At 44.7% G+C, this 23,221-nt stretch overlaps 1 protein-coding gene across 5 annotated transcripts in view; it reads right to left on the bottom strand.

The window, feature by feature from the left end:
- Positions 1–2,043: 2,043 nt before the first annotated feature.
- Pik3r6 (phosphoinositide-3-kinase regulatory subunit 6) overlaps positions 2,044–23,221 on the bottom strand; it is a 59,244-nt gene continuing 38,066 nt past the window's right edge. For all 5 annotated transcript variants that reach the window (XM_027946828.2, XM_027946827.2, XM_027946830.2 and 2 more), the window contains 7 exons: positions 22,076–22,186; positions 16,943–17,030; positions 16,564–16,634; positions 15,976–16,066; positions 13,423–13,538; positions 3,256–3,368; positions 2,044–2,766 (listed from right to left, as the gene is read on the bottom strand). In XM_027946828.2, the coding sequence (XP_027802629.2) occupies positions 2,610–2,766; positions 3,256–3,368; positions 13,423–13,538; positions 15,976–16,066; positions 16,564–16,634; positions 16,943–17,030; positions 22,076–22,186 (747 nt within the window). In that variant the 3' untranslated portion in view covers positions 2,044–2,609. The remainder of the gene's footprint in view (positions 2,767–3,255; positions 3,369–13,422; positions 13,539–15,975; positions 16,067–16,563; positions 16,635–16,942; positions 17,031–22,075; positions 22,187–23,221) is intronic.

Genomic DNA, 23,221 nt, shown 5'->3' with positions numbered 1-23,221 from the left:
CACAATTTATTTCAGCCAGAATAATCCCTAATAGAACTGACAGCTGAGGGCAGTCAGATGCAGTCCTGATGGTGCATCAGAGCCCTGGAACAGTATTAGGTACTGGCTAGTTTTAAATCTATACCAAAGGTAGGCCAGTTGCTGTGTTTGTGAGTATTCACTCCAGAGGTGCTTGGTTAGCATTTAATCAAAATGCCACACTCCAGAGGCAGCTACTACAAGCACTTCAACAATCATAGATCAACAGAAGTGGCTTCATTTATTAGCCTAGTTTTTCATTGGCAAAATTAGTGGTGCCCAAAAGTGGACTGGGTACAGTTTTTTTTCAGAAGCATTTCCTCTTTCACTTGAATAGGGCAGAAGAATCTAGACATTCAAGCAGTGCAAACCCTTTGGAAGAGTGCCATAGGCTTTGCTCCAAAGTGGCCCAGTGTCCAGACACTGATTCAGTAAACTTCTCATAAGACTTGTGCTCCAAGCACCTAATTTGGCTGTGGATTGGGGGGGAGCAGGGGCTTCTTGCCATCATCTCTGTGTAGCAGAATTTGGTCAAGACTTGCTTTCATTGTAAGTTGGTAGACAGGATGCTGGGAAAGAGGTTCAAAGCCCTCACCTAACCTTAACAACTGGTAAACTCTGCAGATGTCTACTTAAAAACCTAGTGATTGTGAATGCTCAAATTGATATGAATCAGTTTATATCACACCAATGCAGAAAAAATAAAATCTAGCTTCCAGGTAAATGCACCAAATTCAGTGATCCCTGTAGTCATTTCGAGTTTTGAAACACTCAGACCCACTGAGGACTGTCCCTAGTCCCTTTCCTCTCCAGGTGCCACAGAAAGCAGCATCAGTGGAAGCCATAACATCCATCAGCGACTCCATCTTGACCTGTCCTGGGCTGATCTGCCTAGGAGGCATGCAACCTGCCCTACCGTTTTCCGTCTGGTACCCATATCTGGCCTTCAGGTGCCATGCTTCACACTGCAGCCCACAGATGCACCCTTTTCTCTTTGAGATTCCTTGGCTGTGTCTGTTTCTCGCTGAGAAAGTCTTTGCCTGCTTCCCATGCCCCGTGGAGGCACAGAGACATGCTCTAAGGCTGCCCGTGGGTCCATCTATACCCCAGATAGCTCTTCTTATATCCATCTCCTTGACCTTGAGAATATGCCCTGGATCTTGCCCCCAACTCCTAGGACAACTAGACCAAAAATGAAGTGCCCACCTCTCTACTCTTGAATCCCCAAACTTCAGAGGGATTCTTCCACCATCTCCACCTCCATAGCCAGCATTCCTGGGGAACTCCACACAGGTGATAGGGTTGGGCTCAAGTCCAAGCTTTTGTGTTCTCTCTTTGTTATTTTCTCCTCCATCCCATACCTAGTTCTGGGGCTGTCACTTGGGCTGTGTCATCGATCTTTTATATTTTACTCCTGGATATAATTTTTAAAAATGTCGATGTCCTTAATTCCTGGCTCCTCTGAAACTATCCTGCTGAGAGCCACGGCGGAGTCTGTATGGCCCCTGGCATTTTGCCAACAGTATTGATTGACAGGCGAGGCATTACTATCCGCCTCTGCCGCAACTTTTGAGTTCTCGCACTATTTTGGAGTTCTCGTGGGGATTTCCGGGGATTCCCCGAGAGTTCCCATTGGTTGGGGAAGTGCAGGAGGAGGGATTTCCAAGAGAGATATTTCCGGCTGGGGGTTCCTGGACAAGCCGCGTGGCGTTCGGGAGGATTCCCCGGGAGCTGTGTGAAGTGTTTTCCTGCAGTTCAAAAATAAAGTTTGTTCCTGCTTCAGTGGCTCGTGATTTGTGCCCAGCCAGACTGCGGCACTATCCTGCTTTCCCACTTCTATTTAGGGACAATTAATTTAAGAGTCCTTAAATTAATAAGAATGAGAGGAGAAAGGGGCAGGGTGATAGAACACAGCAGTTAATACTTCACCAAACCATTATCTGGCCTAAGTGGGTCCAATTGGTTGTATTAGGTACTGCTGCCCCTCCCCACAGATTTTTATTAAAATGCAAATATCACCAGGTATTAGATGAAAGCAGAAACACTTTAATGTACATTTATTGACTCTGTTATTTCCTCCTCCACCCGGAGAGGCCCCTCCTGGGCATAGATGAGGTGAGTAGTGGCCCAAGAAGGAAAGGAACAGACTCAGGAGGGCACAGGTGCAGTTGTGTATATCTACTTTTGATTTTCCCCTTGGCCACAGGGCTCCAGCCAAAACAGTAGCTCTGACCTTCAGAGGTGGGTGGGGAGCTCGCGTGGGCAAAGACAGTGGGAGAAGTAGGAGTTGGAAATAAATGCAGGTATGGATATTTATGTGACAAGCTAAGCTATGTATGGGTACTTTCATGACATCACAGTCTTGCTGGGTGATCCCCTGGCCTTGGTGTGGGTCCTGTTCCGCCACATACTCCACAGCCAAGCTGTGTGCACTCTCAGGCACTCATTGTCTCCTGGTCAAAGCCAGGGCTGCCCAGTGGAGCCAGGCCTTGTTCTGACTGTGGGTAAGTGCTGGAGGGCTGGAGGGGTAGTGTTTTTCTTCTTCTTGGGCCTATCATCCTTAGACCCAGCTCTTCTGCTGCCCCAGCGACTCACTGGACGATGCCGGAGAATGTGTTAATGGGCATCAGAAGGGATTTGGGCTTGGCTTTGGCCATTTCCATCTCCTTCTGCCCTTGTAAACTGAGCCATGACGTCTTGGACTTCTGGGCCCTGGAACGAGGCTCTGGGCAGGGACCAACCTCGAATCTGTGATGGGGAAAGACCATGTCAGGGCACCCATGTCAGGGATCAGATCTTCCCTGGATGTTTGAAAAGCAGATCTGTTATTGTAGGGAATAGAGAGGGTAATGCAGAAGGAAGAAGAAAAATCCAGAGGAGGAAGACTATGAGCCTGGGCTGCCCAGGGGATCCAGTCACCTGTGTGTCTGTCTGCTTTCCTTACCTAAATACACCCTGCTGGGGAAAACCTGGAAAGCTGGCATTAACTGGGACACAGATGCCCCAGGAGGGTAGCATGTGTGGGAGGGGCTAGTGCCAGCAGAGGGGGTTGGATCAGTGATAGCCATTCATTTGCCTCTTCTTCCTGGATTTAAGTCACAGGGCATTGGCGGAAGCCCGTACCCAGGCTCTGCCTCTGAGGAGGTACCTGAAACTAGCAGTAGAAGATGGCATGAGCTGGCTCCTGCTTTGGTCTGTGCCATGTGGCCTGGAGCCCTAGGGGTGGGCCCAGCTCACCTGACCACATCCCTGAAGGTACGCCGACTGTCCTTGTCCAGTGACAGAGTCAGCAGCTTCTGTTCCTGGCTCTGGATCTGGATGTTGGATGTCCGGAAGGTATTTGTCACTGTCTGTAAGAGAGACAGCTCATGAGTGTCACCTTTGCTCAGTGGATGTCCCTACCGACATCTCCTATCTTGGAATCTGGTGTGTTTCTTCGGTCCTGCCCACAGGGTAGGACCCTGGCTCTCTTTCTGCAAGTGACTCTGAGCAGTGATAATCCTACATTAATTGCCTCTTGGTTGCCTTTGGATCGTGCATGGTTTCTGCAATTTTTTCCCCAATCTTAATTGTTTTCCTGAAACCTGAATGGAAATTGGAATGCTGTGGATGGTGTGTGCCAGATTATTGAGTGACATGAGTTAGAGGGTTGATCAATAAACATTTTCCAGTCACCTCCTATATGTTGCTATGTGTAGAACCGGGCAGTCATTCAGAGGGTTTATAAGTCCTGGCCCTAGTTCTCAGCATGAAATTACACACAAAATTATTTAACTGGGGCATAGAGAGAGGGTCCAGAAAGCAACCAAGTACACAAACCTCAGACCAGGCCAAAGTAAAGCAGGCCCCAGGCATCTATCCAATCCTCCACCTGAGAGGGCTGCTCTGGAGACCATGGGGTAGAGGACTTGGAGCATTGTGGGTACAGGTGGGACTTTCAGAGGGCTTTTCTGTGTCTCTAATCCCTTCCACACATGGGTAGCAGCTTTGGGTAATTTGCAGCCCTAGAACTCTGAAGTTGCAAGAGTCAGTTCTCAATCCTGGCTGTTCATAAGAACCACACATAAGATTAGAGATCCTTGAGTTGATCGTGGATGCAGAGGCGAGAACCACAAGTCAACCCACTATTTCATTGTCAGATAGCAACAGCAACCTGAACCGTGTCTGGGAATGTCAGCTGAACTTTCACAGTTGGGGTAGGTCAGCCAGAAGTCTGCAGGCAGAGTGTGCAAGAATCTCCCAGGAGGAGAGTCTAAGCAGTCTCTAAACCAGATTGCCCAGGTTCTAATCCTGTCTCTGCTATTTACTAACTGTGTGATTTGGGACATGTTTCTTAATCTCTCTGTGCTATTTAGAAAAAAAAATATGGCGATAATAGCAATCACTTTGTAGGACTATTCTGAACATTAACTGAGATAGCATATGCTAAGTTTTTGGAACAGTGCCTGATATGATAAAAACTGTAAGAATGGTGACTATTTATTATTATTATTATTATTATTATTATTATTATTATTATTAATTATAATTTTCCAAGGACCCAAGTGTGAACAGAGGTCTCAGTGATGAAGCCTCAGTTGTCATGGGTGTATGTGGGGTTCCCACTGTGGATTCTTTTTCTCTTTGGTTGTCTCCTAGCCTAAGACCCCTTCTACCACCACCCCATCCTCAGACATGTCAATCTGAACAGGTGAATTGTGAGTGAAGTCAGAAAGATTTACCAAAACCTTCATGGGTGGCAAGGAGGACCCCATGACAGAGGGTGACAAAGGAAAGTGGGGACTTCTCCTGGCTTTGTAACAGAAACTGAAGCAGCTTTGGTGCCTTGGGTCTCTCAGCCACAGGCATGGGGTTGCTTGTGGACAGTGGGGGCAGGGGCATTGAAACCTAGTGGGCGCTTGGTGGACAGCTAACTGGGTACCTGTCAGCATTGGGATATCACCAGGAATCTTCCAGAAATTTCTGGAGATATTGTAGGGGGTTGGAATTCTTATTGAACTGGGGCTATAGGAAAGCCAGGTACATTCAGTTGGTGGCAGTTAACAGGACCATGACTGAATTGCACCTGGTGGGAACACCAAGGCCAGGGGGGATCAGTGTCACCTGCTCAAGGTTGCACAGTGGTATGGGGCCCAGCTTGCCAACTCCCAGCTAAGTGCTCATTGCCCTGCATCAGGCTGCTCCAGGTGTGTCTAGCAGGACCTGGGTTTCCATGTCCCCACTCAGGACCTGGCCCTGTCCTCTTTATAACAAATGCAGTCTCAGGGCATCCTTCCACCTGCCCACAGTGTCAGCAGGTGCCTTTCCTTTCTCCTTTGTGTTTTGCAGCTTAGACACACCCTCCCTGCTGGACTTTGTCCCATGAGGACCACAAGATGGTCAGGAGTCTCGGACTGTAGTTTATAAATGTGGCAATGGTGGATGCCCGTGGAAACGGTCAGATGCAGAACTTGCAAAGGGTGCACGTCCCCACAAGATGAGGGGGTGGGCAAAATGCTGCTGACGGCTTCCTGTTCTTTTCGATCACTTCTTGCTTTCCAAACCCCCAAGCCCCAATTCTTGTGTTCTTGCCTTATTCGCCATTGCTGTCCTCTATCAAATTTGCAGTTCAGTCAATGTCACATCTTTGCTGATCCTTAAACTCACCAGGCCAGTCCTCATGCCCTTGCCCACACTGTTCTCTGAGCTGGGAGCAGCTTTGCTACAGCTCAACCACGAACTTCCCCTGGCTGCCCAATGTTTACTTTCTGAGCCATTTGGACAGGAGATGCTTATGAACCCACCTGGCTTCCAAGAGGAAAGCACAGGTACTGGAATTCCCCCCTGAGTAAATCAGTTCAGAGACAAAAGGGAACTTGCTGAGGTGATAAATTTAGATGTTCAGAAAGCCCCTGACCAAGGTTGTTTAAAGAGGTCATTGAAAACAGAAGTAAGGAACTGACTTTGAAAGAGGAAATACAACATAAGAGTAAAAAGGTCCACTGTGGAGCTTAAAGCTTAAACATCATGCTACCCTTTGGGAAGGCAGATCTCTCCGCCAACCAGAGCTCTCCTACAGTGGGTGGGTGCTCAGAGGAAGTGGGCTTCTGGTTCTGGGATGTCACAGAGGGAGGACTGGTAAACATCTGGTGAAACCTGTTGTGTGCCAGGCACACTGAGTGCTAGGGGAACAGGGAGGATTAAGACCAGGGACCTGAGCCCATGGACCCCCTAAACTGTGGTGCCATTTCCAGAGTTGCAAATGGCTGTGTCCCCAGGAATATGAAGCAGATTATAGAGGTGGGGCCTCTCTAGCTCACCAAGGAGTGGGAAGAGGGGCCAGAATGTGGAGGGAAGAAGAGCATCCAGACAGGCCTCCCAGGGAGATGAGAGTCTCTCATCTTGCAGGATGAGGAGTTACAAAAACAAGGTGTGAAAGAAGAAGGGAGGAAAGGGGTTTCTGGGCAGACAGCATAAGCAAGGGGTGTGACTTCCAGAACACTTCCAAATCCCTTGGCAGAGAGGGCCTGAAAGGAGAGGCCAATGCTGCAGATGGAGAGGAAGAGGAGCCCCATAGAGCCAGCCTGCCTTCCCTCCCTCCCCTGCTTCCTAGTCTAGGCTGCTCTACCACTGAGCTATGCCCCCAGACCTTTTTACTTTTTATTTTGACACAGGGTTGCACTGAGTTACCTTGAATTTGCAACCCTCCTGCCTCAGCCTCCTGAGTAACTGGGATGATTGACATGCACCATCGCATCTGGCTCTGGAAATCTTTCTGCCCTTGGAGAATGAGAAATGATGGAAGGGTTCCAAGAGTGGAGTGACATGTCAGAATTGTGTTTTAGAAAGATGACTTAGGCAGAGATGTGGAAAGTGGGCTTAAGGAACATGGGAATTGTGTTAGGGAGATCACCTGGAAGGCTACCATATTTGTCTAGCAAAGAGAGATGGATGAAGGTCTGGACCTTGGGTAACCAAGGATTTGCCTGGAACTTTCCTGGTTTTAGCACTGAAAGTCCCAGGCTCCTTCAAACCTAGACCAACTAGAATGGTCGGTCAAGAAGGAAGCCAGAGAGAAAGGGAGAGATTTGAGAAGTGTTTGATGGAGAAAACCAGAAGGACATGGGGAAATTGAGGAAGGTGTTCCCAGGTTTCTAACACAGGTGATTGGGTACGATAGTATCATTGAACAAGAGTAGGGACATAAAATGTGAATTTTTCATTCCCATTGCTAATAGCATACATAATGCTTGCTCAACAATTACTTAATCCTACCACTTCTAGACTGAGGAGGTGATAGTATTATCCTCATTTTACATAATGAGACTGAGGCATGGAGAGACTGAGTAACTTGCTGAAAGTCACATCACCAATAAATAGCAGAGCTAAGAGCTGAACCCAGACAGGTTAGCTCTAGAGACCTCTTAACTATCTGGTGTTACTGGTTTTGGTTTTAAATATCAGGGTGTTGTGGGACATTCAGTTCCCACTAACTTATTCAGAAATTCAGGGGTGAAGGTCAAAGCAGGAGGTATAGACTTGGGAGTCTTTGACAAACTGGCCTAAGTCCTTGTAAGTGGGTTTGATAATCCAGGGAACAAGAGAAAAAGTGGGACATGGAAGATTTAGAGGACAGTAATTATTTAAGGAACTGATTTAGGAAAACGAATTCAGGGAAAGAGGCCAAAATATGATGGGCAGATATAAAGAAGAAAAACAAGAAAATGGCATCTCGGATTTTTTGTATTTAGGATCCTTAAAGACTTGGTGAACGTGATTTTTGTTCCCATGGTGGAATTCATTCAAAATCTACCAACGTAATATACAACGGGGGGGAAATATCTATGACAGTGCTAGAAGCCGGCTTCACTGGAGTACTAACATTTAAGTATAATTTCTAATATACATCTTTTTATTTAAAGGTAACCACTGATAGAAAAAGAAGTACATATCACTTCCAGATCATCTGCAGGGGAGGAGGGAAGGAGCAAGTAAAACCTGAGGAATATAGCATAAAGAAACAGCAAAGGACATTCAAAAAACCAGAAAGCACGGCATAAGATGGCAGAGTAGGGGCTGGGGCTGGGGCTGAGCGGTAGAGCACTCGCCTCGCATGTGTGAGACCCTGGGTTCGATCCTCAGCACCACATAAAAAAAATAAATAAGTGAAATAAAGGTATTGTGTCCAACTGCAACTAAAATAAATAAATAAATATTTTTAAAAAGGTGGCAGAGTAAAGGTCAAATAGCACATAAAGTTACCCATGGATTAAACTTTCACTTGTTGAAAAAACCAAATGTTTCACAACCGTGAGAATATACTTAATTCACATCCCTGAGCTACACACTTAAAAACAACCAAGGTGGTACATTTTATGTTACATTCTTTTTTATCCTATAAAACAAAAACAAAGCCAAAAGACTTCAGACTGAGTCTGAACAAAAACTCGATTGTATGCTATTTACTAGAGGCATATCTAAAATAAAAATAAAAATTTGGGGCTGGAGCTGGGGGCTCAGTGGTAGAGTACTTGCCTAGCATGTGTAAGGCACTGGGTTCCATCCTCAGCACCACATAAAAATAAATCAGATAAAGGTCTTGTGTCCATCAATAACTAAAAAAAAAAAAAAATTAAAAAATGTTTTTAAAATAAAGGGATGAGGATTTCTGATTTCAAAATGGCAAAGTACATATTGTCTCACTTTCCCCCTCTTGGAATCCACCTCCAAACAAGGAGGTGCATCATTGATGAGAGCTGAAGACATCTGCAGTTCTACACCACAATACTGTAGTAGAGAAATGGCAGTGGAAACTTACCAAAGAAGAGGAAGGGTCAAACACAAGGACCAAGATTCTGGTCAGCAAAGGGGTATGGGCTGGAGGCTCTCAGCTCTGCAGCTGGTAGGAATGAGGAGAATCTGACAAAATCCTTTAGGTTCTCATTTGCCCTGGACAGCCCAGCCACAAGCCCTCTCCCTGTCTGAGAGGTCAGAGAAATAGCCAGAGACTCGACTTGGAGACATCACCGATGGAAGCAGATGGAGGGAAGGGCTGTGCTCCAGCAGGTGGAGTATGTGGTAGTCTGCTCACAGCATGGTGAGATTCCTAGGGCCTTGCCCAACCCTGGTCCAGAGTGACACACAGCAGCAGGCCTATCCCATCAGCCCTTCCCTCCCCAAGCCTGATGGACTCTTCTGGAAAAACAAAGCTATTCTGGGAAAGAGACTACAGATACTCATGTTTGGGTTTCCCCCATGGAATGGACCGTGACCATCTGACTACCCACCATGAGGTCCACCATTGACTCAGCTTTTTAGAGCTTCACTCTTGAATTTGAACAGATATTTGGAGACAATCTTACAGAGAAGAGGGTGAAAACGGGGGGAGGGAGTAAAGAGAAGAGAAGAGAAACAAGAAGCCAACAAAAACAGGATTCAGAGGAAACAGACACCCTTCAGGAAGCAGAAGAAAATTTCAAATAAGCCATAATTATTATCTTCAGAGGGATAGGACACTGCATTTGGGCAGCAGAATTACTACTAAAATGAATAACAAAAACAAAGAAGATTTTTTTTGAACTTTGAATATTCAATAAATTAATTGGAAGAAAACTCCGCCAAAGTCAAAGAAATGAGAAATAACAGAGAGAGAAGTTGAGAAAATCAGAGGATCCATCTAGGAAGCCTAACATTTCCATATTTGTAGTCCCAGAAAGAGCAAAGAAATAAAGGGAAGGGAATTTTAAAAAGTTGTATTAGAGACTATCTCAGAATGGAGATATGCAAATCTCCAGATTGGAAATGTCCATCCAAAGTCCAAAACAATGAAGGATGATAAGATTCCAGAGTCCTTTAGGAAATGAAATATCTAAAGCTTCCAGAGAGAAAAAACACAAGAACCAGTTTCATGCAGAGACTGGGCATAAGACATCATATTTTAGAACAGCAATATTAGAAAAGATTTTTTAAAAATTCAAATTCAAAGAAATCAAAATAGAATTAACAAAATCAAAACCATGGTGAGAAGGTCAACAAATCCCTCTTTGGTTTTGGACAGAGGAAGTGGAAAAATAATTTTAACTTATAGATTATGGTGATATAATGTATTTTCTTTCACAAACACCATACTTTGTGTTCTATAGATGGAGAGCACATCTATGTTTTGTTGTCAAAGGATATTTAAAGATTCTTCATGTTCCAGGCAATGAAGAAAATGTCAACAAATTTCAAAGAAGTCAAATTATGTCATTCAGATAGATGCTTTGGCTGCCCAGAGGTTTTGCTAACCTCAGGAATCAGGGGCTCGGTCCTCAACAGCCATGGTGGATGGGAGACAAGGCTTTGGGCCCACATGAAGCAGGGATTTGATACAGATTCCCTTCAAGGATTCTTGAAAGCTACATTCTCATTGAAAGACTGAATTAGAAAAAGGCCCTTCAGCAGAAACCGGAGGGCTTTCCCCCATGGAAGGCTGTCAGCTTTGGCTTGTGCTGTCAGTGAGGAAGAAGTTTTGCCTGAAAATTCTTAGCTCCAAGGCTGTTGATGTGGATTTGGGGTATACATTTACTCTATCTGCATGGTCTAGAAGTTTCTGAGCCAGAAAGTGTTGGAAGCCATGTATAAATTATGGGTTTGTTTGAGCCAACATAAGGCAGGAAGGCTACTTTTCTGGGAACTGCTGGGTGGAATTCCCTGGTTTGAGAAAGCCCAGATCACACTGGTGCCCTGCCTTAGCTCACAGCCCAAGGTTCGAATGCAGCCACCGGAGATGGGTGTAACCTGCCAAGCCCCCAAAATCTGTTTCCCCCACTCTTCTGTTTTCCTCAAGACGCCTGCCACACTAAAACCTTTCGATATATTTCCCCTTAAATAAAGGATTGAGGCCTTTTTCAGCTGGTCAGTTCCAGTTCCTATCAGGGCTGGGAGACCCACCAGGGTGCCCCCCCTTTTAAGATCTAACTTCTATTTTTGTCTTTTATTCTTTACTGATTATTTTCAGGCTTTTTATTTTCCCAGCCAGTTCATACCTCCAAGCAGGAAAGAAACTCGATGGTCTTTAGCCAATAATATCACCGGGGCACTTAGCAAGAGCAAAGAAAACAGAATTTTTTAGGGGGGACAGTTTTCCCACCCAGGTTTGCTACAGATAAATCCCCAACAAATATGACACGTAACTCAGGAAACAAACAAGGAATTGAACTACCATGGGATCAATGAACCCAGTCACCAGAAAGATTAGTCTCCCAGTAATGACAGAGAATGTAAATGTACAACTCAGACTATAATGTTTAAAATGAGTAAAGAAATAAAGAATATTTCTTTACAAGAAAGGAACATGCATGTTGTTTTCATCAATTCTACACCCCCCTCCCATATTTTAATATTTCTACAATTAGGAAGTATTTTTGCAATCAGTGTGATAAGAGAGCCTTATTCCTAGTTCAGGAAACATTGTTTCTTTCTTAGTAGTGTACACAATTATGGTATGTCAGACATAGGTCATGGATAATCATCTCAGAAGCAAACATGATTGAAGGAAATTGGAAAATTTTGCTACATCAAAACATAAAGCTATTTTAGGTAAAAAAAAAATATTAAACAACAAACTTGGAAAAGCATTTCCAAAATATAGGGCAAATAAAGGGTTAACATCCTCATAAAACAGGTACACGACAGTATTAATACAGGAAATATAAATTATCAATAAATATAAGAGAACTTTCAATCAGTAATTGGTAAAGACATGTCAATTAAAAATGAATTGACAATCAGATTTGCAAAAATGAATCAAATCAATTTATATATTGATTGTGCTGTGAGATTGGCATTCACATACAACCATGAGTGGAACTTGGAGAGCAATTTGGCAAAGTACATGAAAAATTCTAACATATGGATGTCTTTCAACTGGAAGATTTCACTACTAGATATTTTTAAAAAGGCATATCCATGATGTTTAGCACATATTTAACCCTAAGGAGGTTCCTCACAATATGCCTAGGATAAAGAAAAATGAGCACTTCCAGGAATGGCCTATAAAAATCATTTCCATAATTATTCAGGCGTATATAACCACCATATGATAAATTTTGAATGGAATATATTGAAGGACACAAAATATATTTAACGACATAAAGAAGGTGCCATCAGGATACATACACAGGGCTTTAGTATATTTTTTAATAAAAACATCATTACAGACCATTATGTAGTGCAGTTATCAAATTATGTAAAAATAGATAGAAGAAAAGGCTAGGGGTTTACACCTGAAAATGTTAATGTCATCCTACACCAGGTATTGGGACTACTAGTGAACTTACTTCTTTGTGTTATTTTTGTATTTCCCCAAATAAATAATGAAACTTTTGTTTGTGGGTTCAGACCTTATCTTGAAAAATGTTCAAGAAACAGAAGGACTGAAAAGTGACCATTGGTTTTGATAACAGGGAGGTGACTTTGCCACAGTCAAAGGAGATGGTTTTGGGCAGAAAAGTCTGGAAAGGGACTGGAAGCTTCTAGAGGCATCTTTCAAAAGGCTTGACTGAGAAGGGAAGAAAGGTGATACAGCAGGTCACTGGAGAGGTAGTGGGGTCCCAGCAGAGTTGCTTTGGGGTTTTAGGATTAAAAAAAAGGCCTGAATATCTTTACTGGATGTGAAGAAGGAGCAGGAGAGAGAGGAAGAAAGATTTCAAAACAAGAGAAAAAAGAACTGCACACTGGTAGAGGGAGTTGAGAAGACAGGAAAGGGTCTGGGTGAGCTGGGAGGTCGTGAATTTGCCAGGGCTTAGCCAACACGGATGCAGGATTTATTTCAGAAGTTCTCAGCCACAGGGGCATACGGACTGCTGCGTAGGCAACTTGATCTAAAGCTAGCGTCTGCTGGGAGCTGAGGGTGTCAACTTGACCATGGAGCATGCTGATTACACCTGGACATAATGAGAGGACTCCAGGATCAGGCTGAATAGAGAGTGAAGTTCAGATAGAGAGAAAATGGATGGGTCCTATGTCTCTATCAGTATCAATCAAGGCCAGGTAAAGGGGCAAGGGTGGCTGTAGGGTGACACTGTTGCAAGAGCTGGTTTGAAATGGTCAAAGGCTGCACTGGGTTGTTGAGGAGTCTGCTGTATAGTGCCTGGGGTGACTGGATGAGGGTGCATTGTGTGGCTGTCTGGGGAAGTCTTAGGTCCTCAAAGAGTCAGCAGAGGGAGGGCATTACCTTAAATTTTCAAGTGCCTTATTTGTACCAGATGGTGCTCAGTATTTCAGATCAATGGGAGAATGGATTATCTCCCGTATGAAGCTCCACTTCAGCAGCAAAGGTAACAAGCCAGTTCCCCTTTTCTGGATGCGCTCTCCTCAGGGATCCCAGCCACCTACCCCATTCCCATCTCATTGTCTCCCTGTCCCATTCCTCCCTGTACTTACAGAGAAGGACCTTCCTGCCAGGTTGGAGGACTTGACCACCTCGGTCACACTGACATTCAGACATGTGTGGTCCATAACTGGAGCAGCAGTTGGGGGGCAGTGGGGGAACCCTGAAACTGAATGAGATGGGGATGACATGAATGAGTGTCCAGGGAAACAGAGGAGTTGGAGATTCTGGTCCCTGAGAAGACAACCATAAACCCACCCTCCTCCCTTCTTCCCTATTTAGCCCCCTCCCACACCCTGCTTGTCTAACACTTCCTGATTCCATCTTGGTCCTACCCAGTCTCAACGCCTTCCTCAACATCCATCTTTCTTCTCGGAAAATCAACAAGGGTTCTGGAAGTCCAGATCCAGCAACCATATTATGGACCCAAATCCCTACCCACCAACCTTTCTTTATCTCTTCTTGCACCCATTTTTTCAAAGGAAGAAAGTTCTGTTGAACTTCTCTGCAACTATTGGGCTTGTTAAGAATTCAGAGAACACCTGGCCCAGGTAACAGGTAGGTCAAGGTGGGTCTTGGTCCAAAGAGTTGAGAGAGTTTCTTCAACTTTCTCAATAGTGTATAATATGTCAAAAATCATAATTATGTGGCTGCTGCCAGGTATAATCCCTCCCTGCCAACTACAGAGGGTTTTTAGGTGTTTGTGCCTCCAAAGGAAGTTTTGGCATCACCACACCAGTCCTGGGAGGACATTTGTGAAAGGATACAGTTAACCATGAGGGCTAACATTTATAGTTTGCTATATGCACACAAATTAGTGTCTATTAACTCTATTAAAATCTCTTGAAGTGAAGAGGTTGCAGGTGACTTGACCAGGGTCACACGGATGACCTTATTGGTAATTGAATAGGAAAGATCAGACTTAGCTTCTTCAGTAGCATTTCAGCCTGAAATATTTGTTTTCATTCTGTGTTTCTTATGGAATATTCCAAATTTTTTTTTTTTTTTGGTACCAGGACTCTGTCTCTAAATTTTCAATGACTTTGCTTTCATCCTACAGCGTCCCTTTTCTGTCTGCTGTGCATTGTGTTCTTAGAAAAGCATCACAGATTCTCAACTTTTTTGGTATCTGGTGCAAAGAAGAAACTCTAGAAATAATGTCCGTTTCTGATAAAATCGCTTCTAGGCAAGTGGAATTTGCAGATGACGCGTGAAACTTTCTCACAGCACACATTCTGTATGTGTACAAAACCTGTACACGACCACTGAGCCACATCCCCTACACTTATTTATTTATTTATTTTTTATTTTGAGACAGGGTCTTGCTAAGTTGCTTAGATCCTCACTAAGTTGCTGAAGCTGGCCTTGAACTTTCGATCCTCCTGCTTTAGCCTCCCGTGCTGCTGGGACTACAGGCGTGCACCACTGCGCCCAGCATCATTCATTCATTTTTAAAACAAATGTTAGTGTGTAAAGGAGCACTTCATTTATTCAGCAAATGTTCACTGAATATCTACTGTGAACCTGGACATGGGGTGGGGCACAGGGAATAGAGTGGGGAACAAAGTATCTTTCTATGGGAGTGAATTTTCTTGTTTGCTCAGAAGTGATCTCTAGAAGCATCTGTGGGTCACATCCCTGAAGTGAGTTCTGGCCACCCTAGGAAGGCAGTGTGGAGCAGTGGTGAGGAATGTAGTGTGAAGGTGCCTGGGTTTGACCCCCGTTCTGACCCTTCCTCAGAGGTCACCTTGGGTAAGTTATTTTCTTTATTTTAGTTTCCTCTCTAGTAAAAAGTTAGTAATACTAGTAATACCTATCTCATGGGGTTAACATGCTTAAAGGAGTTCATGGGTCGAACACAACACCCTTCCCCACTTTTATACATGCGTGGAATGGTTGGTAAGTCACACTGCTGTCCTTCCCATTATTCCAGGAGACCAGGGATCTCACAGTGAGAGCTAATATTTATAATTTATATGCACATACATTGGTATCTTTTATTATCTCCATTTTTTTTTTGCAGCAGTGTTCAAAATCCAAAATTTCCACACTCCTGGATTACTCCTGTAATCCCAGTGCTCAGGAGGCTGAAGCAGGAGGATGACAAGTTCAAAACCAACCTCAGCAATTTAGTGAGGCCCTAGGCAGTTTAGCAAGACCCTGCTTCAAAAAAATAAAAAAGGCTGGGGATGTGGCTCAGTGGTTAAGCACCCTTGGGTCCAATCCCTGGTCCAAAAAAAAAAAAAAAAAAAATCCAAAATGCCTAAACAACACAACCCATCCTGCAGGCAAGCCCAATTCAAAGGTGAGAGGTCACCAGCAATGCTTCCTTGGGTTCCTCCAGATGCAGAGGTGCAGCCTCCAGGTCTGTGCTGGAGACTGGGGTACTTGATAGGAAGTCACCTGAGGTCAGGGACCATGCTTCAAACAGCACAGCATGGGGCTCAGCTCAACCCAGCCTGGGTTCTGTGATGGTGGGGATGATGTGGGGTCTCCCTCCCCTGGCTCCCCCTGGCTCCTAATGCTTGGTTCTCTCCTCTCCTCTCTCCCCACCTTTCCTCTTCTGATCCCTTCTCTTTCTTTGCTTTGTATTCCTAGCTCCTCACCTTCCGTTTCACTGGCTGGAATGGCCTTCAGGACCAGCCCAGTGGCCCTCAGATTAACGGTGACCTCTCGGGGTCGGTGGCTGAGCAGGGCCTGGGGAGAGGGGATTGAGCAACAGATGGGGGCTCTCCGGGTGTGCCCGCCCCATGCATCCTCACATGCACAGTCTCACCTCCCCTGGGCTTCCCACACCTGCCCTAAGCCTCTTGTCCATGTCACTGATTCCCAGAAGGGACCAGCAGAGAGAGTCTTGGAGTGTTACTAGCCCCAGCAAGCACAGGCAGCCTCCCAGTCCCAAAGGAATAAGACCCCAGTGCCATCAGTGCAAGCATGTGGTCAACGGGAGAGGAAGAGATTTTTGAGCCAGGGGACAGCGCTCTTGTTTCTTAGATCTCATCATCTCCTGAATTATAAGGTGAACCTTGACCCACCAGGACTTGCAAAACCCTCTGAAGATGTAGAAACTGGTGGCACCTTCCAGAAAGGGGAAGAAGTCTCCTTTGGCTCCATCTGCTTCTCTGTCCCCCACCTCATGTCCCTGAGGCCAGTTCTATCAGGTGTCCCTCCTGGCCATGTCCACATACACTGACCTTCTGGTAGCACATGGAGAGCTCTGCACCGGGGCCCTCGGTCACACCTCTCCTCCGGGGTGAAAAGCCCTCTGAGGGAAAATGAGCAGAGGCAGGAGATGTGAGATCCCAGCCTCCACCCTGACTTCGCCCCTTGCTGAGGCCATAGCTGAGTTGCTAGATTGACCAGGTAGCTCTCCCTGGACAGAAGGGCAGCAAATGGCGGGTGGGTTCCATGCTGCCTTTTGGGGGATCTTGGAGGGAGGGGAGGGCAGACCTGGCATTTAGCAGAGGTGTGGGGTACAGCAAGGATGGATGAAGTGGTGTCACCGGCTGAGAGGTGGGAGGAAAAGTGTGCGGGTATCATTTTCCCTCTGGGAAAAGGGAAGTAGATGCTCACCTTTGGGGATCTTGGAGTCTTGAATTTTCACCTTTAGCTCAGTGAGGAAAATGTCCTCTGTAGGGTCCCGGCTCAGGTCGCTAAACATCTGAAGAGAGGAAGAGAAGGGAGAGGGGATAGGAGGGAGGGAAGAAAGAGAGGAGATATGGAGAAGGCTGTTTCTGACTCCACAGCCTGAGGATGCCCAGAGAAGGGGCAGGTGTCCCCCACCCAACCTGCCCAATGCTAGATTCTGAGCTGCATGAAATGACTACCTGGGTTTGAATCTATCCCTATCTACAGCAACATGACATATAGCCATGTGTCATGTAACCATAGTTTGGTCGTCAATAGGATACATATCAGCAGCGGTCCCACAGGATTACAATGGAGCTCAAAAATCCCCATCACCTAGAGAGGCAAGTGCATGGGACAGCATCTTATTCACATGCTGGTGGCAATGCTGGCGGAAAAAAACCCTGTGCTGCCAGTCATATAAAGGCATCATACATACAATTATGCATATAGTATTTGAAGATGATTATACATGATTATGCTACTAGGTTGTATATTACACTGTTTTAATTGCTATTTTAGAGTGTATTCCCTCTACATATAAATAAGAAACAGCTCCCTGTAAATCAGCGTGCCCTGATATGCCAGCAGACACTTTATACATCTCGTGTTTACCAAGTTTCTTAAGTGCACATCAAGATGCCATGTAGACTGGTGTAAATTCATTCATTCTAGAATGTTTTCACAATGACAAAATCATCCAAAGGCAAAATTCTCGAATCATGTCTCTGTTGTTAAGGAGCATATGAATCTTTATAAATATTGGAAGAAACTATGGCTAAAAACCCAAACTACCTAGTAACCACTACCGTCTAAAGGGGCAGGGAGGGTGGGAGACAAAATTCACATTGAGGACCAGGGATGGCTGGGGGAAGAGGAAGGGTGTCTGGACAACATGAAAGAGTGACCAAGGATTTTTTGAGGACAGGAATGTGGAGAGGAGAAATGAAGCCTCTTAAGGCTGGGAGAGAGGCCATGGTGTGTCCTCTTGACCATTAGCAACTTCATGGATGCTGATGTCATTAGCCAATATGCAAGCCATGCTACATGACCATGATGGGTCAAGACAAAGCCAGACCACTCCACAAACATGTCCAAATACAGACACAAACAGGGACATTGTGCAGCCACCCCGCTGCCCCCCATGCCAGCAATACAATTCTTTAGCTGACTTCTTAGCCTCTCTGGTAAAAATTGCTGAGAAGCCCAGTCACTCACTGACTTACTCTCATTTCTTGCCAGCATCCAATTCAAGAAAAAAGAGTCTTGCTTTCGGGAACCCTCCCCCAAATCCTGGAACAGGAGCCCAAATTCAAGAGTTAGGTTCTTCCTAGCAGCCTGTTGTGATGCCCCATGGCTCCCCCTGGTGGGCATTCTCCCTCATTGCAACAAGCCAGCAAACAGCAGCTACCAGAACTCTCCAGACCCAGGGCTGAGGGGTACCGAGAGATGCCAAAGCTTTAGTTTTAAGGTATTTGTGTTGACAAGATGTTTATTTCCTTTGCCATTGTGAGATGATTGTGTTTTATTTTGCTTTTTGGAATTCCAGGAAAGGACCTAAATCCTGTATTTAGGTCAAAATCAGGGAAGCAGTAAGTAAAAGATCTACTTCAGGATGCAGACTGAAGAATAAAAATTCAGTAAGATAGGAAGCTGGAAGCTGAGATGGATGTGAGGTATCAGTTAGCAGGCGCCTGCAGAAATGTCAGGGCATGTGACCTTCTCTAGAATGTGAAATGGGGAGGCAGGCAAATATCAATTAGGTTTTCAGTAGCAGGGTGACCCCAACTGCACTCTGGGATGACATATCTATAACCAAGACTATATCACAGTGGTTTGCTGGGGGACTGTGGGTAGATTGGACCTTTGAATACAGGAGCACAAAAGCATGAAGGAACAAGGGATAGAAACCCAGGAGGGCTCAAGAATTTCTTTCATTGGGAGACCCTTCTGTACTGGACCCTCTGGTGGGCACTTGACACACATGATCTCATTTAATCCCTATGGCCATCCAGGAAAGTAGGTCTTTGGCCTTATTTGAGGGGTCTGAAAACTCAGGCTCTGAGTTGTTAAACTTGCCCAGGGTCACAAGTAGCAAAGCAGGGATCCTAATCTAAGTTCTTCACACTGTCTTGGCATCTTTTGTATGTTCACCACCTTGCCCTCATCTTTGCCATCTCTTTACTATATTTTTCTACTCAGTTGAATTCTCACCGAAACATTATGATAGGTGAAGATTATATTCCCATTTTAAATTTGGGGAAAATTAATTTTGGAGAGGGAGTGGTGCCCTTGATCTCAAAGCCAGCAAGTGGAGGAACCAGAGGGCACAGCCACGAATGTTTTACTGGCACATAGTGCCTCTAATTGAACATTCATTCCACCAGTTGATCCCCCAGGACCGCAGCGACACATTCTCGCATTTACTTTAGTGCGCATGCACGACTCCATGCACATCTACACATAGACGCGCGTAATACAGGAGATTCAAGGATGAGTGGACAATTACTTATTTCAAAGGATGCCTATTTTGGGTGAGGATCGATGTATTCTGCAGGAATATTACAGATCAGTAGATGACATGCTAGAGTCACGCCTAGAACTTTAAGGTGACACGGAGAAGCAGTATCCAATCCAGCTGGGGTGAGAGTAATGTAGGTCAGGGCAGTTTTATATAGGATGGGAGAGTCATGGTGGGGGGTGAAGGAGGGAATGTGAGGTGGGGGAGAGATGGCATTCCAGACCTAGGGAACGTGTGGATTCACTCAAAGGTAAGCCAGGTGCAGTGGCACATGCCTGTAATCCCAGCAGTTTGGGAGGCTGAAACAGGAGGATCTTGAGTTCAAATCCAGCCTCAGCAAAAAGTGAGGCACTAGGCAACTCAGTGAGACCCTGTCTCTAAATAAAATACAAAATAGCACTGGGAATGCAGATCAGTGGTCAAGTGCCCCTGAGATAACACATGTTAATGATCTCAATATAGTTATTCTACAATGCTTACACGTTGCAAAACAACATGTTATATGCCATATATACATAGAGATTTTGTCAACAAAAACTAATAGTCATATTAATGCTAACTCATAGTTGTCCTTTATTAAAGAAAAAAATGGAATATGAAGTATTTTATAATCCCTGTTTCCTGTTGCTGTATAATATAAATTCAAAAGCTGTTTGTTAGATAAGTACTAAGCTGTTTGTTAGATAAGTATAAGTTTGTTAGATAATACTATCTGAACAAACCCACCTCAATGACAAGTCTTAATATAACTTAAAGGGGGTGGGGATGTAGTCCAGTGGTAGAAGGCTTGCCTAGAATGTGAAAGGCCCTGGGTAACTCAAATGTCTTTATTCCTTATGTGAATTATTAGCCATCTCTCTCTCTCTCTGTTTTTTTTTTTTTCATGATATCTCCTGGTAAACCTGTTCAATTATGAACCAGAAACATATCTGGACATTTTGAATTAAAACAGAGCCTTAAAATAATCTGCAAAACAAAGCAGGAGCCAGGAACAGAATTTTAAGTAAAGATGCTAAAAGAAGGGATTGATGGGGACAAGCAGGATGGATGGCAATGAGACTCCTTCCCTCCTGGTGAGGGATTTAGGAGTCCCCATTCTATAGTGGTGCTGCCTGTTGCACCCCGGAGCTCAGACCATGTGCCTCCTGGGGCTGGAGCTTTAAGGGTTTGGGCAGAATAAAGCCAGGATGCAAGTGTATTGGCCACTTCTGTTGTCTCTGTAGGAAGGGCCACTAAGAAAACACCAATGATCTTAGAGCAGAGAGAAAAAAAAAAAAAAAAAAAAAAAGCCACAGCCTTCCCCAAATAGGTCCTTTCTACCTGGATCAGCTCATAAGAACTGGGTAATCCTGGGAATTAAAGGATTTAGGTCAAATTCTTTCACCATTGAATGCCACCCAAAGTGTGGAACTTTGAGACAGAGAGGGGAAAAGAAAGTCAGAGATAAAACAGAGACCTGAAAACAGTCTAATACTTCCAGTTTGCTCCTACCAAGCCCTGTTGCTATGCATACCCTTAAGGGGAAAATAAGTGGGAACTTCATTATCAATGGGCTCAAGGCGCATGCCTATAATCCCAGCAGCTCGGAGGCTCAGGCCGGAGGATCGCGAGTTCAAAGCCAGCCTCAGCAACAACGAGATGCTTAGCAGCTCAGTGAGACCCTGTCTCTAAATAAAATACAAAATAGGGCTGGGAGGGGGCTCAGCGGCCGAGTGCCCCTGAGTTCAATTCCCAGTACCCCTCCCCCACTCTCCAAAGTTTGTTTTGTTCCTTTTCTGTTACCAAGACCAAATGATGGTGAGGGACAGGTGAAAGCGAATGATAGAGGAGGAAGGTCCAGGAGGAAGTGAGAGCATTTGAGATGAGAGAATAGGTGAGGGATTCTGAACTGGAGGAGGAGGTCCACATCCACTCCAGGAGTCTGCGAAGATGGGATGGGTGTAGATGTATTTCTGGGTGTGGGTAGGGAGTTTGGGGGGACTTAATAGTTCCCTTTCCCTTTGTTCAGTGGAGTGGGTGGACAAGTCCTTTGCTGAATGAAAGGTTTTGAGGAAAGTGGCGGAAGATTGGAATAGTCATGGAATAGTCATTGGAATAGTCAATAGGCATGGAAAAGAAAGCGAGGGACCAGAGGAGAATGGTTCAGATGACAAATTGACTAGCGGGGAAGGAAGTGGGGCAGCAGGGGAGGGTGTATGTGAGAATGGACAGCAATCTAGAGGTCTCCTGGAGTCTGAAGCGAGGTGTCATGGGGGAGAAAATGAGAGAGCCTTGGAGCAATGGGAATTCATGACCAGAGGCTGGAAAACAGAATTCAGAGCAGACGGTCCCTGATTCCCAGCCATCTGCTTGGATCTGAGGTCTTGGAAGTTAATAATGATCAGATTCATCCAGAGATTAAGAAGTTAAAGTTGACAATCAAAAGTATTTGGGTTCATTCATGATTTGCAGCCTGGTGACCAGTGCTTCCCTAGAGCCAGGATACTTAGGTGGTAAGGTCTTGGGGTTCTGCAGGCTGGCATGGTAGCCTGGGAGCCCTGTTGGTGGGGGGGACTTACCTTGACTGTGTATATCTGGAAATAGATGGGTTGGGTCCCCATGCGAACATAGTAGGTGATGACATCCAGGATGAATGGATCCACAGTCCGGGATGTGTCCAAGCAAGGAGGCTATGGGGTGGGGGTGGGGATATCTTGAGCCATCTCCCTCCAGTATACTGTAGGAGGTGCCACATTCCAAAGCCCCCACATACACTCTATGATGGACAAACCCCTCTGGTCCTTCAACACACTCCAAACCTTTCTGACCACCAATCAAAATATACTTGTTCAGAGTTCCATCTCCCCAGGAAATCTGTTCCATTTCAATTCCACAGAGACATATTGAGCACCTAAAGATGTAAGGCGCCATGCTGGATGCTGGGAAGAGGGAAGATTCTTTCACAGATAACTCAAGATGAAAGAGCCTGTTGGGATTCTAGGTTTGGATTGGTTACTCATTTTTGAGGCCTGAGTTTCCTTCAAGGGAAAACAAGAGGTTGAACCATGTGATCTTTTTGTTTTTGAGCTCTGAAGCTCTCTAAATCTATTAATTAACTAATTAATAAACGGGTAAAGTGATACATTCTATGTTACATGTTTTTTACCATAAATGTAAAAAAAAAACTAAAACAATCTCGACACATCAATAACTTCCTTTTATATTAGAAATAGGTTCTCCCAAATGCAATGGGAGAAAGATAACTATTCCCAACAGCAAGAAACACTATCAAACATAAGGAATAAGTTTCGTGAAAAATGGGCAAAAGTTCTGTGATGAAAACTACAATTATACTGATGGATAAACAAGAGGTTTTTAATAAATAAAGAGTTATATCCCAGAGAGGGGAAACTTAATACATTCAAGATGATAATTCTCCTCTAAATTGCCATCAAAATCCCAAAAGAGTTTAAGAAAATAAAACTAAAACTTGAAATGCAATTCTAAAGTTTATAAGGAAAGATAAATAAACAAGCTCAATCTGAAAAATTTTGTAAAAGAAGAGTAAGTGTAACCTTACCTTGCCAGATATTAAAATAGAAAAGTGTTAACGTGTACAGAATTGCGTAGATCAACGGAAGATAATAGGTATCCAGAAATAAACTCCAGCATATGTAAGAATTTATAAATGATAAATGTGGCATATCAAATGCATGAGGCATGAT

Source organism: Marmota flaviventris, chromosome 17 (genome assembly GCF_047511675.1).
Source record: "Marmota flaviventris isolate mMarFla1 chromosome 17, mMarFla1.hap1, whole genome shotgun sequence".
NCBI lineage: Eukaryota > Metazoa > Chordata > Mammalia > Rodentia > Sciuridae > Marmota > Marmota flaviventris.
The sequence above is the reverse complement of the archived record's forward strand: the minus strand, read 5'-3'. Positions and strand labels throughout refer to the sequence as shown.